This window comes from Vulpes vulpes, chromosome 1 (assembly GCF_048418805.1).
Source record: "Vulpes vulpes isolate BD-2025 chromosome 1, VulVul3, whole genome shotgun sequence".
NCBI classification, from domain to species: Eukaryota; Metazoa; Chordata; class Mammalia; order Carnivora; family Canidae; genus Vulpes; species Vulpes vulpes.
The window spans coordinates 115080615-115097281 of record NC_132780.1 but is presented as its reverse complement, the minus strand read 5'-3'; the positions used below and the strand labels follow the sequence as shown (position 1 = coordinate 115097281).

At 38.1% G+C, this 16667-nt stretch overlaps 1 protein-coding gene across 4 annotated transcripts in view; it reads left to right on the top strand.

Annotated features, from left to right (window-relative positions):
* The window catches only part of CFAP44 (cilia and flagella associated protein 44), a 124786-nt gene extending 108421 nt beyond the window's left edge, over positions 1-16365 (top strand). For 3 of the 4 annotated variants that reach the window (XM_072723148.1, XM_072723155.1, XM_072723153.1), the window contains 7 exons: positions 4832-4942; positions 6188-6318; positions 7343-7459; positions 8496-8697; positions 12808-12968; positions 14100-14234; positions 15864-16365. In XM_072723148.1, the coding sequence (XP_072579249.1) occupies positions 4832-4942; positions 6188-6318; positions 7343-7459; positions 8496-8697; positions 12808-12968; positions 14100-14234; positions 15864-16055 (1049 nt within the window). In that variant the 3' untranslated portion in view covers positions 16056-16365. The remainder of the gene's footprint in view (positions 1-4831; positions 4943-6187; positions 6319-7342; positions 7460-8495; positions 8698-12807; positions 12969-14099; positions 14235-15863) is intronic. The other variant, XR_011994687.1, reaches the window with a different exon arrangement.
* The last annotated feature ends 302 nt before the right edge of the window (positions 16366-16667 follow it).

Genomic DNA, 16667 nt, shown 5'->3' with positions numbered 1-16667 from the left:
ACTTTTTTTCTTTCAGCATTTAAAAAATATTATGTTACTTCCTTCTGGCCTCCATGGTTTCTAATGAGAAATCCTCTGATATTCAAATTGTTCATCCCCTATAGGTGAAGTATCACTTCTCTCATTGCCTTTCAGACCTTTTGTCTCTAGTTTCCAGACATTTGACTATGATATGTCTTGGAGTAGATTCTTTGGGTTCATACTGATGGGAGTTCACTCCTTTAATCTGTAGGATAATGTCTTCTGCCAAGTTTGAGAGGTTTTCAATCATTGTTTCTTCAACGCTTTTAAGAATGTCCTCTTTACTTCTTTTGGGACTCATGTCATGGATGTTTGACCTTTCATTATAGTCCCATAGATCCCTGAGACTCTGAATTTTGGGGTATGTTTGTTTTTCAGTTTTCTTTCTGTTTTTCAAACTGGATAATTTATTTTTTTAATTGAAGTTCGATTTGGCACCATATAGTATAATTCCCAGTGCTCAACTCATCAAGTGCCCTCTTAAATACCTGTCACCCTGTTCTATCCTCATGTTTACAGATTCTTTCCTCTGTTCCCCTCTGTTCTGCTGTTGAACCCATCTACTGAGTTTCTATTTTAGTCATTGTATTTTTAGTTCTAAAATTTCCATTTAGTTCTTTGTATTTTCCGCTTGCTTAAAGTATGTTCATAATAGGATATTAAAGAATTTGTATCATGGCTATTTTAAATACTTTGTCAGATACTTACAACATTTCTGTCATCTTAATAGTGACATTTATTCATCATTTTTTTCTCATTCATTTGGAGATCTTCCTGGTACTTGATATGATGAGTGACTTCCAGTTGAAACCTGGAAACTTCCATATCATGTTATAAGACTCTGTATCTTATTTAAATCTTCTGGTTTTTTCTTGGCTTTTTCTAACACTGCTTGGCCAGAGAAAGTGGTGGGTGGGTACCTACTTCTTATTGCCAGGTGGAGGTACTCAGCCTTCACTGTGATTCAGTGGAAGGAGGACCTCCTTGTTCTGGAATTCCAGTTCCCCATGTAGTGTCTACTGACAACATAGTGGGGATGGCCTTGGTACCTCTGGGAAATGGTGAAAGTCCTGACTCTCCACTAGGGCTCTTCTTTTTCCCATTTTTCAGTAGGGTTCTTCTGATGTGACCTTTGTGGGAAGAGAAAGTGAGTCTTAGTTATTGCCAGGTGAAGGTAGAAATCCGGGCTATCCATGTGGTCTCCACAGACATCTTGGTGGGGATTTGGGAGCAGGGCTGGTTACCAGCCAGCAGGAACAAAATGTCCTGGTTCCCTGCTTGGCTTTCTCTGATACTGTCCTGGGTGATGAGAATGTTGGGTGCTTCACTGCAGCTTTGCAAGGGTGGATGTCTAGGTTGGCCTTTACTGATGGGGATGGGAGTGAGACCATAGTATTTTTTTTCCCTGTGGTGTTTGGTTAGGATATTATCTAAAAGTTTTGTCTTGTTAGGCTGCCTCTTTCTTGGCCATTTGGCTAGAGAGAGCATGCTCTTGTTTCTCTGCACCTACTGGTGTTTCCAGGTTGCTAACTTATTCATTTCTAAGTTTGATATATATAGGAGGCAAAAGGAAGACCCAAAAAAAAAAAGCTCACCATAGTATTGTTCCTCAGTTCCTCATATTTGGTCTGCCGTCTTTCCCTTTTTCAGAATCTTCTGTTTGTTTTATGTATAATGTCCATATTTTAGCTGTATTTTGCAGGAGGAATAAGAAAAAGTAGTTCTAATTTGTCTTCCTGAAAAGAAATCTGTGTAGGAATTTTAAAGTCTAATTTTAAACTTTGGTCATTTATTTCATAAGGTGGTACAGACCACTTAGAGCAATTTTAAGAGATACATTTAAGAAATCTAGAGAATATGAGGTCCATATCTTATTCTTAATTTGATGTTTCTTAAAATAGAAATTGCCAATTGGTGATCCATGGTTCATAGATGGCTTCAAGATGCTTTAAAGAAAATAGGGTAGAGTTGTGTGGGAGAGGTCTACAATCCTATATCTGAAACTCTTGGGTGGGGGGGGAAGATGTGTTTTAATATTTTTTATATTTTATAGAATATATTATATATGGTACTGTTATAGAAAGAAAACACTCATGGCACTTGTTAAAGAACAACAAGGCAAACTTTGTTCAGGGGCATCACTACAATAGGATTTTATAATAGAGGAGAGAGATCAGCTCAACTCTGAGTACAACAAGAACGAGTAGAGATTTATAGCCAAGGAGCAGGGTGGGAGTGAGTGAATGAAAAATTACTAAGAGGTAGGATAATTTGCTAGACTGACCTAACAGAATTTTTGCTAAAGATTAGCCAGAGTGAAAAGATAATGAAGGTAAGGATTAAGGAGGAATCTGGTTGGATATCAAGGGTACAGGATTTTTACTAAACTGACTCAGCAAGATTCTTGCTAAAACTGGACTAAGTGGGTCAAGGACTGAGCTCATGGTTCCACTACAGGTCAGAAAGAGGACTCACAGGAGCCTGACTCAAATTTGGACAAGGATACAGTCTTTGTCAACTAACATCACCAGGAGGGTTTAATGTAAGATCTCTCAATCAAACTCCTTATTTCTGCAGTAGGACACATATACACTAAATTGGCTAAATAAATATAATAAATAACATTACTTCAGATAAGTTATGAAAGTCTTTTTTTTTTTTCAAGGCACTATGATTTAGGAATTGTGGCCCTATAAAACCAAGTATGTGTTAAGTGGGTCACAGCAGAAGTGGCTTGGCCGCTTGGTCTCAACCCTCTTTGATTCAATGCATTGAAATTAATTGCACAACCTTCTTCAGGCATTTGAGTTTGTGGTCTCTGTGTCCTCAACTATTTATTTATTTGCTTGTTTGTTTTTACTTGGTTATTTTATTTTATAGAATTTTATTATTTTAAGATCCTTTTTGATTGAAGTGTAGTTGATACACAATGTTACATACATTAGTGTCAAGTATACAACATATTGACTCCATGACTTCATATGTTGTACTGAGCTCTCACCACAAGTGCAGCCACCATCTGTCCTCATGTAACACTATTTTAATACTAATGACTGTATTCCCTATTCTGCACTTTTCATCTCACGACTTATTCCGTAACTGGAAAGCTTGTGCCTTCTACTCCCCTTCACACATTTGGCCCATCTCTTGGCCCCTCTCCCCTCTGGCAACCATCCACTTGTTTTCTATGTTTATAGTTCTGTTTCTGCTTTTTTTTTTTTTTTTTTTGGTTGTTCATTAGTTTTTTTTTCTTTTCTTTTTTAGATTTCCTATGTAAGTGAAATCATATGGGATTTGTCTTTCTCTGATTTATTTTACTTAGCATTATACCCTCTAGGTCCATCCATATTGTTGCAAGTAGCAAGATCGTATTTCTTTTTTGTAGCTGAGTAATAATCCATTGTGTGTGTGTGTGTGTGTGTGTGTGTGTGTGTGTATACACATACACAATGGCTCCTTCCGTATCTTGGCCATTGTAAGTAATGCTGTGATAAACATGAGTGCATATATCTTTTTGAATTAGTTTTTTCATTTTCTTTGGGTAAATACCAAGTAGTGGAATTACTGGATCATATGGTAGTTCTATTTTAAATTTTTTGAGAAACTCTGTAACATTTTCCACCTCATATTTGGTCTGCCTTCAGAACAAATATGGTATAAATTTACATTCCCACCAACACTGTGTGAGGGTTCCTTTTACTCCATATCCTTGCCAACATTTGTTATTTCTTGTCTTTTTTATTCTAACCATTTTGACAAGTGTAAGGTGATATATCTCATTGTGGTTTTGATTTGCAGTTCCCTGATGATGAGTGATGTTGAGCATCTTTTCAGGTGTCTGTTGGCCATCTGTATGTCATCTTTGGAGAAATATCTATTCATATTCTCTGTCCATTTCTTAGATTATTCTCTTCTTTTGGAGTTGTGTAAATTCCTTATATATTTTGGATGTTAACCTATTATTGAATATATCATTTGCAGATATCTTCTCCCATTCACTGGGTTGATTTTTTGTTTTGTTGGTGACTTCCTTCACTCTGCAAAAGCTTTTTATTTTGTGTAGTTCCAATAGTTTATTTTTGCTTTTGTTTCCCTTGCCTTAGGAGACACATCTAGAAAGATGTTTCAATGGCCGATGTCAAAGAAATTAACGCCTGTTTTCTTCTAGGAGTTTTACAGTTTTAGATCTCACATTTAGGTTTCTAATCCATTTTGAGTTCATTTTTATGTGTGGTATAATAAAGTGGTCCAGTTTCATTCTTTTGCAGGTAGCTGTCCAGTTTTCCCAGCACCATTTATTGAACAGACTGTTTTCCCCATTGTTTATTCTTGCCTACTTTGTCATAGATTGACCATATAAGTGTGGGGTTATTTCTGGGCTATTTTGTTCTCTTGATCTATGTGTCTATTTTTGTGCCAACGCCAAACTGTTTTGATTATTATAGCTTAGGTAGTATATCTTGAAATCTGGGATTATGATCCCTGCAGCTTTGTTCTTTTAAGATTGCTTTGGCTATTTAAGGCCTTTTTTTTTGTTGTTGGTTCTATATAAACTTTAGGATTATTCATTCTAGTTCTGCGAAAAATGTTATTGGTATTTTGATAGAGATTGCATTGAATCTGTAAATTTCTTTGGGTAATATTGTCTTTAACCATTTTAAACCCTTCTAAATATATTGACTAATTGCCTGCCTTATCTCTTATATTCCTAGTGACTAACTTATTTTTAAAAAAAACCTTTATTTTTAAAATCTGAGACTTAGGTTAACACAGGAGCTTCTCTGCTTTTTAAAATGCCTTCTCTATTTAGATGAAGATGAAGATAGCGATGAATCAAGTGAAGAAGAATCTAGCTTAGAGAGTGGTGAAGATGAGTCTGGATCTGATGATGAAGTTTTTGATGATTCTATTTGCCCAACAAGTAAGTTGGATAAAACCATATGTTCTCTGTGAAGTGTGAATATGAACTGATAACACTGAGGAGATCCCCTTTTTTTTTTCTTGTCTCTCAGTTGTCTCATAATAAAATTTAAGGGAAGCATGGTTGAAGTTGTATGGAGTATAGTTGAATGAATGCTTTTTTTTGGCTCTCTGGATCATTTATTTTCTTTTCATTAGGCAGCCATTTTATGAATGACAAATAATTTGCAGATAACTCATAGTTGGTTCAAAGTCAAATTATGCAGAAATAACAGATTGAAGTGTGTGTATGCATGCATCTGTGTTTTTTTTTTTTTTACAAAGTTTCTCTTTTTGACAAACCAATTCAAATTTTCATATTTAAAATCCTTTTTGTAAGGGTACTTTGTGCCAGGTTCTTGGGGATGCTTAGCAATTTATATTCACTATTTTCATTGGTAAAACCAGTCTGACACAGCCAGACCAATATTTTTATAGTCTCAAAAGATGAATTGTCCAATACAGAAAAAATAACTTCATTTTGATGTGAAATTTATTTTTGTAGCCACCTTATAGAGATTTTAAATCAAATTTTAAGGTTTAATTTCAAATAAAGTTTTAATCTTGTTTTAATGTTGTAAACAAGAGTCTTTCTAAGATCATATGTATGAGTGAAATAGAGCTCAAAAGATTATAATGCAACTTCTTATTTTACAGCAGGATTAAATGGCCTGAAAATAGTCTCACAACTAGTTTAGTGGTGGAACTAGGGCTAGAACTAAGGTTTCTAAATTCCATTGCAGTACTCTTATTTTCACATACTTTATCTATTGCTTTGTGGATGAATGTGACTGTGGCATGATATAGTGGAAATTAGTAGAGAAATACTGTACCTGAATCCCGCTGTGTCATGTATCATCTATGTGACCTCTCTGAGACTTTAGGTCCCCAACTATAAAGTGGGAAAAATAGTTTATACCTTGCAAGAGCCTAGGAGACTTAACTGAGATGATTTACATAAAGGGCCTAAACAGAAAGCCTGGCTCATGGTACTGCTCAGAACATCAATGCTCATATCAGAATTACTATCATGATTACTTATACTATTAATTTTTCCACCTGGAATGGTGGAGCCCTAGGTGGAGTGAAAGTGTGCTAGTGAACTCACAAATGGTCATTAATAATTTTGAAGCTCCAAAATCCACTCTTCTAATATTAGTACATTCTATAACAATGGGGCTTCTTTTAATTTTGACTGTCTTTTCAGATTGTGATGTGGGTCTTTTTGAAATGGCCCTTCAACTTCGAGAGAAAAGGTTGGACATCGAGGAGGCCTTAGTTGAAGAAAAGAAAAGTATTGATAACCTCAAAAAAGAACATGATGCATTATCCAAAAAAGTATGATGGTGTGCTTACCTATTTATCCCCTCACAGCTACTGTACTGCTGTTTCATAGCAAGACATAAGTTAGGCCTTCTCCCCAGAGAACAAACATTTAAGTGTTATAAGTTTTTCCTCTTCAAGCATAGTGGTGGGGGAGGCTGTTGACTCTTTTGAAGATTGGACTCTCTTTATCTAAATCATTGATCTCCAAACTTTTTATTACATACTTCTATAAGTAAAGAACAAAATGTGGAGCATTTAAGCCCACAATATATGTATATTTGCTTATAGATTATATTAATGAACTATTATACTAATATATTTTGTATATTAGGAAACAGTCACAAAAACAGAAATGAAAAAGAATAAGATAAAAATAAATAGAAATAGAAACTGATCTTTTTTCCCCCCTCTGTGCCCTAGTAGATTACTTTATTGACCCTCTGGGGTAGTGCATCCCATGTTGGAGAACATAAAGCTAAACTTTTGGTATAATTATGCTGATGGATTTGATTTCTGCCTTATTTGCTCATTTCCCCTCTTAAATCCTTTTTCCTAGGGCAACGTAGTTTAATTCATATTCACAAATATTTTTGATAAATTACTTCTCTTGCAGGTAGGAAATGATTTGGAAAACTTTCAAATTTTTAAGATGAAGAATGTGCTTTATAAGTACTGTAGTTAGTAGTTTTGCTGCTTTAAAGGACTTTTTCCTTTTGTTTTTTGAGGTCATTTATGACCAAATGAGATTCCCACCATCTTGACAAAGACATTCCATGCTGAGAGCTGCTTTTCATGCAGAAAATAAAAGGGAGATAGAACATGTCTTCTGAACTCCTATTCATGAAACATTTACACTCTGGGGACACAGGAATGATTGAAAAAGTAGTATGAATCATGACTTAGCAGGAAGAAAATAATACACATTCCTGGGCTGCAAACTGGGATCATTCATTTAATCACAGCCCAACAGAGCAGGTCCCACTCATCTCCCAAGATGTCCTCATTTATCACATTTATCACATGGGGATTTCCACAGGTAAAAATTGTGGCAACTAACCTAAATGCAGCAGAGGAGGCCCTGGAGGCTTACCAACGAGAGAAGCAGCAGCGGCTGAATGAACTGATGGTTGTGATTCCACTCAAGCTCCACCAGGTGATGGGTCTGGAGAGGATGTCATGTCACCCCCCCCACCCTCCAGCTTCCCCCACCATCTGAGCAGAAGAGGCACCACACCCAGGCTTTTCCAGAAAAGATGGGAAGAAGTGTAGCCCTTTGCTGAGATTTCTACCTGAATAATGACACTCCAACTTTTCTTATCCATTCTCAGATTGTTATGAAAGAGTAATAGTCAAATATATATATTTCCTGGTGGCCCATTACCAATTCCAAAGTGCAATTAATTATTTCGGGTCTGAGGAAATCAGGAGCCTATGACTTAATTTTTTATATTTATTTTTTTCTGATCTCTACACCCAACATGAGGCTCAAACTCAAGACCCTGAGATTAAGAGTCACAGTGCTCTTCCAGCTAAGTCAGCCAGGTGCCCCAAGGAGCTTATGACTTAAGAATGGAATGGCTTGGAAGCTGAGGCCTTGGATCTTATACACATGTTCCTTTTCACACCATCTTCAAATAGACATGAACTAATGATGCAAGAATTATCATAATCTCTGCTTGTTTATGAGGGAGGGCAAGAGAAAAGGAAAATATCCTTTCTCTTTCTTCCCTCTTTGCTCACTTCCACACTCATTAGAATTACAGCTTATATTAAAGTGCAGAGGTGCATTTCATACCCAATTTTGTCAGGTAAAGAGAGGAAGCTGTATTTTAGAAGGAAAAGCTCAGATCAGCCTCAAATATATTTTGTGTAATCTGATCCAAACTGGATTAGCCATATATAGCAATTTGCCTAATACGCCCACTGTGAAATGCTTGTTCCATGAGTATGCAGCAGATATCATGGTCTGGGGGTAAGATTTGCTGTCCCTACAGGTACATTATGTGGCTTACTATCTGAAGGCAACTGCTGCTTTTTACTCAGTGCTGGGAAATGATAGAAATCCAAAGGCAATCACCTAAATAAGGGACAGAAAAAGAAGTGCTTCCCATGATCTTACATTTAGTTTGATCTTGGTTCTGTTTTTTTTGTTTTGTTTTGTTTTGTTTTGTTTTGTTTTGTTTTGATAGATAGAGCATGTGGTATTTGGAGAAATACCTAGTGATCTTTCTGGAACCCTGGTCTTTTCTAACCAATCCTTGAGCCGGCTGCAAGAACGAATCACACAGCTCCATGAGGAAAATGCCAAGCAGCAAAAACTCAACAAAGAATGCCGGGAGAGGCGTAAACAGCTTATCCGAGAAAAGAGGGAGATGGCAAAAACTATAAGCAGTGAGTAACTAAGCGCATGGGCCATCTCGTACTATCTATTAATAAGGGAGGGAACCATTAAGTGACTTTGAAAGCGGTAAGTAATCACAGAATCAGAACCCATTGAGAGCAAGGAAACTCCTCGTCATCTTCCTAGCTACCAGCTCTGCTGATACCACTGAATGGTCACCCTCTTCTTTTAAAAGAATAAATTTCTTATCACAGAAACTAGTTATCTTAAGTTTAAAAGGTTTTATGCAGGATGAAATATAGAGTAACGTTATAACCCATGCACTAGCCACCACACTTAAGAAAACCCAAAACATTGTAGATACATCTGACACCCCTTCTCTTCTTGGTACTGTCCTGCTAGCCCTTGCCCAGGGTCACCTGGCAGGTAAGCACACATGCATATATGTATGCATCCACACACAACGTACGGAACTACTTTGCATGTTTGTAACTGTAATATTATATTATTTTGCAGTTCACTTTATGAAACCAATTTTTGAGAGGTATCCATATTGCTATAATTTATTTACTACTACAATATTCCATTATAGAACTCTGAAACAGTTTGTTTCTTCAGTCTTCTCTTGATGGATATTAAGGGCGTTTCTAATTTTTCACAGTAACAGAATTCTAGTAAGCCTTCTTGTACACATCTCCCTGTGCACGTGAGAAGGTGAATCCCCAGGACTGGGGTGTCTGGGTTGGAGAAGGATGTATGCACTTCTGGTGCTCCCGTGTATTGCCAGGCTGCTCTCTGAAGTGGTCGTACCATTTTGTCTCCACACCCCCCTCCCCGCCACTTCCCTGGCAGTGAGAATTGTCTAGGCTCCCTATTCTAGGAATATTTGATGGTGTCAGACTTTAATATTTTTGCCAGGCTGGCGGATGTTAAATTGTATTTCACTGTGGTTTTTATTCATATTTCCTGGATTCTGGTGGGATTGAACATCTTCACATACATTTATCTGCCATTTATTTGTGTTTCCTTTTCTGTAACTTGCCTATTACATACCTAACCAATGTTTTACTTCTATTTCTTATTAATTTTAGAAAATTATTTCTATATTCTTTTACGGCACTTCAAGTTTCTTCTAGTTTGTGACTTGCCTTTTGTTTTGTTAAGTGTGTCTTTTGGGGATGTAGACATTGAAAATCTTAATATAGTTAATTTTATTTATGATTTGTGCATTGTATCTGTGTGTATGTCTTGTTTAAGAAATCCTTTTCTGTTTTGAGATCATAAAGATATTTTGTCCACAGTTTCCTCTATTAGTAGTGTTTTTCATGTTTGCATTTTTAATCTATCTGGAGTTGTGGATATTATGATGCACAGTATAAAGATTACTAGCCTTTAAAATATATTTTGAGGGATCCCTGGGTGGTGCAGCGGTTGTGCGCCTGCCTTTGGCCCAGGGCGCGATCCTGGAGACCTGGGATCGAGTCCCACGTCGGGCTCCCGGTGCATGGAGCCTGCTTCTCTCCCTCTGCCTGTGTCTCTGCCTCTCTCTCTCTCTGTGACTATCATAAATAAATAAAAATTAAAAAAAAAATAAAGGAGACTAAAGAGATGTGATACTAAATGCAACCTGGGCTCTGCATGGTGTTAAAAAGAAAACAAACTACAGAGGTGCCTGATTGGCTCAGTCAGCTAAGCAACTGACCCTTGATTTTAGGTCAGGTTGTGATCTCAGAGTCCTGGGATCAAGCCCCATGTCAGGCTCCGTGCTCAGGGGGGAGTCTGCTTGAGGATTCTCTCTCTCCCTCTCCCTGCAGCTCTCTCTCTCTCCCTAAAATAAAAAAAAAAAAAAATCTTAAAAAAAATAAAAAAATAAAAAAAAATAAAATATATTTTGAATATTTGACATATGGAACACAAATGTAAGTTGTGAAGTTTCCAACTTTAAAAACAACAATATTGCCAACACCTTAGCATTTACTTTAATATCACACAACTGTACAATAAAAATGCTTAAAATGATACATTTTATGTTGTATATTTTACCACAATTGAATAAAAAATATGTATAATTTAATTTGAAAAAGAAAAAAAAAGGGAAGCCTATTGTGGTCAACTAGTTAACCAATCCAAGTTGCTTGGAATGTAGAGGCCAATTTCCAGTTTGTGTTGATGTTCTGGCTTCATGGGTGGCTGGGTTATAAAATTAAAAAAAAAATACACATTAGGACTGCATGCTTAAGTAACACTTATTTGAGACACAGAGTTTTCTCAGGTGTAAGCCTTGAGGTTCCAGTGTTTCTCATGTACTTCACATTCCTCTGGCTTCTGTAGGCCACGAATGTTGTTTATATTTGAAAGTACTAAAAAAAAAAAGTATTATTCATCAAAACAAGGAATAGACCAGTATGAACACAAGGGAAGAAGTTTGTTTCAGTTTGGGTAAACTCTTAGTTTGGGAAAATGTGTGAAGATGAAGTATTCAAATTTTCAGAGTGTTAATAGAAATAAAAGGGAATACTAGTTCCACATGGTGTTTTATTCAGCAACTTTCAGTCCTTCTCCCCCTCCCCTGCTGCCCCATTTTCTGGAAAGCAAGTTGTGAGTCTCGTTAAAGATGGATCTCCGAAGGTGATCTAAGAGTGACTTCCTTTTCTGTTAGCCAAAGAACAAAGGCTTAGCAGTAATGAGAAACACCACAGTTCGCTTGTTATTGCCTTTCTCCCTCCAAAGACCTAGTGAGCAAGAAGAGGAGAGTCAAGAACACGGTGGTGAGAAAGGGGTATGTTCACTTCATTCCAAGGAGAACACAGCTCTCAGCCATGGAGAAGGCACATGGCAAACATTCCAGAAGGCTTTATGTGCCCAGTGAACACTAGTTGGCATAATCAAGTCAGGAGAAGGGTGTTAGGCTGACTCCACAGGGGGAATGGCAAGGACCAGAGTCCATGTCATAGTACATGAAGTTGTGATGGAGAGGACACACTAGCTGGAGGGAGTTAAAGTTCTTACTGAGAGGCCAAGCAGGCAGCCACAGACTAGCACACATTTGCAAATAATCTTAACCATCATTTTGTTTTTGCGTCACTGATTATCATGGTCTCCACATTAGACAAGTCCATGGGGACTGCACTCACATAGAATACAAGTGAATAGCCCCTCCTTGGATCATGCACAATAGCAGCCATACCAGTTATACCATTATTTTCAACTGCAACAATGATGTCAGAATACAAACTTCCACACCATTGCATAATTGTATCATCTTATGATACTTTAGGGCCTCAGACTTCACTTGGGGGACAGTCTGGAGTCTGAGAAAGTCTTGTTGCAAGGTTACATTTTCTTGGGGACCTCAGACCCCACAAATGGAATTTCCCCCAGATGTTACTGTGTTTTCATGTTGAGGAAAGACAGTAAACAAAAGTAAGATATATTGCATGTTAGATGGAGAGCGTTGCTAAGAAAAAAAAATTAACAAGGGACTGGAAAGGAGAATGACTGGGTCCGTAGGAGCAAGGAACTGCTCCCTGGAAATGTGCCATACCTGGTAAGGTGTGTTCTTTCCTGGTTAGAGGGCAAGGACCTGCTCTTGGTTACCCCTTCAGAACTGAGTGTATTGGAATGAGCCTTATACCCATCTTACAACTTGCTTTCAGAAAATGTGCTGGCAAGAGGGATCCATATGGCTATTTGGGGAAGAACATTCCAGTCAGTGGGAACTGAGAGTGAGCTTGGAATGTTTGAGAATCAGACTTTAATTTTTACTTGGAGTACGATAGAAATTTTCTCTAGGTGCCTGCTTTGTTCTTAACACTAGATGTTATAGAGATCAGTAATAAAAAAAAATCTGAAGAGTTCCTACTTCAATTGGAACCTGTTAACAGTCTGAGGAGGGGCACAGCAGAGCATGGAAGCTATCGGGAAAGCGGAGTCTGCTTTACATAGGATTTTCAAGTAGATGAAACGATGACACAGGAATGGGCATTTTAAGTGAGGAAAGGAGCAGGTGAAGAGTCACAGAGGAAAAATCAACTGGTAACATAAAATCTTTACCATCCTCTTGCAAAAGCTGTTCTTTGGAATGTTGTTGCTACTCGTATTGTTCATTTAATATCAATGGGAGCCACTGAATGACCTAAGACAGTGATGTCTTCTTTTAGAAATGGAAGAAACGGTCCGCCAACTAATGATCAGCAAGTTTGGCCGTGTGATCAACCTAGAAGCCCTTCAGACACTTTCCGTGAATACTACACTTGAAGAGCTAAAGATCAGAAAAATTCGAAAGGAGCTACTGAATGCAAAGGAAATGAAGATGTGGGAGGTATGGCTGAGAGCACAGGTGATGCACCTTGGCTGAACATGGGCTGAGGCACGAAATGCTGTCAGTAGTTCCTGTGAAGCATCTGTGCAGCCGGAGACGAGTCTGTGAGCCCTGCTGGGTTCCCCCATGATCTTAAGCCTGTCTCAGCATTCTTATAATTCACTTACTTGAAGGGACTTGCCTGTCTTGGGGTGAAAGCACCAGCACTAGGTTTTGGGGTCCTGGGTACATGGAAATATGACACAATGGCATGGATAATGACAAAGATTCCACTTTGAGATCTACATTAATATACAAATAAATGCTCTGACAGTGTCAGAGATGGAATCACTCACTATGCCCTGAGATCCCAACTGTAGTATTCCCTATAGCTTTTGCATGCTGTTCGTATCTGGAAATTAGAAAATCTAAGCAATAGATTCTATAACCAGGTATGGACTTGTTAGCTGGTAGGGTCCTAGAAGATGTTAATGCCTACATTGTTCCCTGAGCTATACGATGAGGCGGTGCCCCAGTTAGAGCCAGATTCAAAGATAGGAGCTTTTATAAAGGTTTTATAAGCTCCCAAGTCATTGTGACACCTCCAGTTTTTGTCTGATCTCATCAGTAGATGGGGTGCGAAGGAGGTTCTTGGTGTTATCTTGTCTCATGTTTGCTTATCCAAGATTTTCAGGGGCATGCTGGAGATAATATGTACAGTATAAAATTTTTTTTTGGAGCAGTAAGAGAACAAAGACAACCCACTAGAAGGCATATGGCTGTTCAAGCTGGCTACTTGAGAATCCTGGGCCAAGACTGGGGAAAGAACAATATATGAAAGTTTGCTGCTTAAATTAATATTCTTCCTTTAAAGTAATGCATAGCAACATTCGCTATGCGTACTGATTTCATTCTTCAACAATGAAGCGCTTCTATGCCTATCTTATTTTTACCTCCTTGTATCCTCGAGCATACCTACATTCTTCTTTTCTCTAATTGAGCCAGAGCCAATGCAGTTGGCTCTGGTTGCATTTTCATATTGATTTCTATTTTTCCATATGCATATTTGCTGACTAGCTTGATCAAATCTGGACATGTATTTTTCTGTTTCTTCTCTTACTCAACTCATTTTGCATCTTCCCGCCCTGGCAGGAAAAGATTGCTCAAGTGCGATGGGAGTTGATGATGAAGACAAAGGAACACACCAAAAAGCTTCATCAGATGAATGATTTATGCATTGAAAAGAAGAAACTTGATTCTCGACTGAATACATTACAGAACCAGCAGGTATGTTTCTTTTCTTCAGACCGTTTGTCAGAGTTGGGGAAGCTCTGTAAAGTTAGCTATTCACAAGAATAACAAGTGCTAGTATTTAAACAAACCTTGATCCTGGACCTCTTCCAGTCCACCTGGGTCCCTGAGGACATGAAGTTGCCAGTACCTACTTTATAAATGAGCCTGAGGGGCTAACTTTATTGTACGCCTTTTGGGTACCACGAATTTACATATGTACTAATCTATGGAGTTTGCCTTAGCCCTGGAGAAGTAAGGTTATTTAGGTACAAATGACACCAACATAATCCCTAAATTTGGTGTCAAAGACCCATTCCTAATATTTATTTCATTTGATTTAAAGTGGGTATCCATAATTGTAGGATCTCATGTTACCTTATTAAAACACTTGTTACTTTTTATGGCTTTTAAATTTTTCTTATATAATATTTATTGAACCTGACATAATACATAGTATATGGTGGATAACTTATTTCATACAGGTTCACCTGGTTTAAGGTTCACCTGGGTGAGGTGACCTCTAGGAACCTAACACATATTTGACATTTTAAAATATGTCATATTCTTACAATAGTATTTGCAAAAATGCCCATTGTTTTCCTTTTCTTTGTTTTCTTTAAGCATCCTAGAAATGGTCTAAGTTAAGGGAAAGTTAAGGTGACTTCAAAGTGACTAGCTGGAGTGATGCTATGAGCTGATGCACGGGTTTAGCTACAAGTAGCTAAAAGACCTTTGGAGAGTAACTTAAGTGAGGAAAATGACCCTTATTTGTTTAACAAGAAGTCTGGAGGTAATGACTAATGGTTTGGGGTTTAGTGGGTCTGTAATGCCAGGGCTAGTATCTCTCTGATTCTCTCAGTGATTCTTTGGTGTTTCTTTCAAAGTCACACGATGGCTGCCTCAGGTCTAAGCAGAGCAGATACTATATTGTTATATTCTTCTCTTAAATGTGCGTTCAAAGCTTTTTGAGCCTATACTTATGGTAACATGCTCCAGGAAGGTGCTGGGTAGAGTGGTAAGAGCCACCTATCTCTTAAAGGCACAAGATCTTGCAAGAAAGACCTCAAACAGGCATTTAGGTTGAACTATATATGAAACTGCCTATTTTTTCAACCTAAAAACGAGTCTCAGATATAAACTTAAATGGTTCAATCTCATAATCACAGTGATAATGTGATGGATGTTCTGAAAGACCACAGAACAGGAAATCCTAATCTAGTCCACAGGACAAAGGATGCCTAAACGTGATGTCTGAAGCATGAACAGGAGTTGGCTGGACAAAGGGACTGGATGAGGAAATAAAGAGATTTCCTTTCTGGAAAACAAAATATGGGCTGCATAGAAAAAGGCGGTACCTTGTCCTTTATGGTTCCAGTGCTGCACCCTCTACAGTAGGAATGATGGATAGCTAGCTTGATGGGATTTTCATTTTAAGAGCTACTCATTAGGCCAGAGGGGCAACATTTCTAATGGTAGGATTTCAATGGAAGAATTGAAGGCCCCTTAAAATAAGGAGCAAGGGGTGTTTAAGTTGACTGTAAGATAGGCACCCCTAAAGGAAGAATGGGGAATCTTTCACATTCCGAGTGATGCTGAAAGCAGGGAGGTGTTTTCTTTCAACAGGGCAATGCCTTCCAGGGCCCTCGGAAAGCAGACATTGTGGCAAAAGACAAGGTCGCTGAATTGATCCAACTCCAGGCAGAAAGGATTTTGGCCTTAAAGGAAGAGATTGCTCTCTTGCATAAGAAAGGTGGTCTTATTCTCCCGCCCATTCAGCCTCCACAAGAGAAGGAGATGAACCCCATGGGTCTTTAAGTTTGCTTCTTGCTGAAATCCATCCAAGATTAACGACACACAACTTACCGGTAGTTGTTTCCTTGCCACCTGCAGCAATCCTATTGTCTTAAACTTATTTAAAAGTCTAAGACCAGATCCAGTCATACAGTTTTAATAACTTTTCTCCAATTTGATCATCTTAGAACAGACTCTAACACCCAACATCTATTTCCTCTTGAACTTAACCATTTTAGGTTTGTTTGGAACCCAATGGATTGAGTATGGAGCCTCAGAAGGCCGTATCTCAAAACTGTAAGAAAGCATCTGCAATACATCTTGTTTTAGGAAATATGTCTGTTTATCTGAATTTTTAGCCACTGGGGCGGGGGGTGGGGTGGGGTGGGAATCTGTGAGAAAATTTGCTTTTTTACAGGCCTTGGAAAATAAACTCTCATGTTCAGTGTTCTCTGAGAGAACAAAAAAGCACAAGCTAGTCTGCCAACAGTATCTTAGACTAAGATGCAAATCAGAATTCTGACATTGTTAACTTCACAGAGCAATTACTTGAGGGCTCAGGATGCAGGAAATGTGGAAAGGGCAGTTAGCTTTGGATTGGCAGAAAGCAGACTACCCAGCTTCCTGAATCACCCC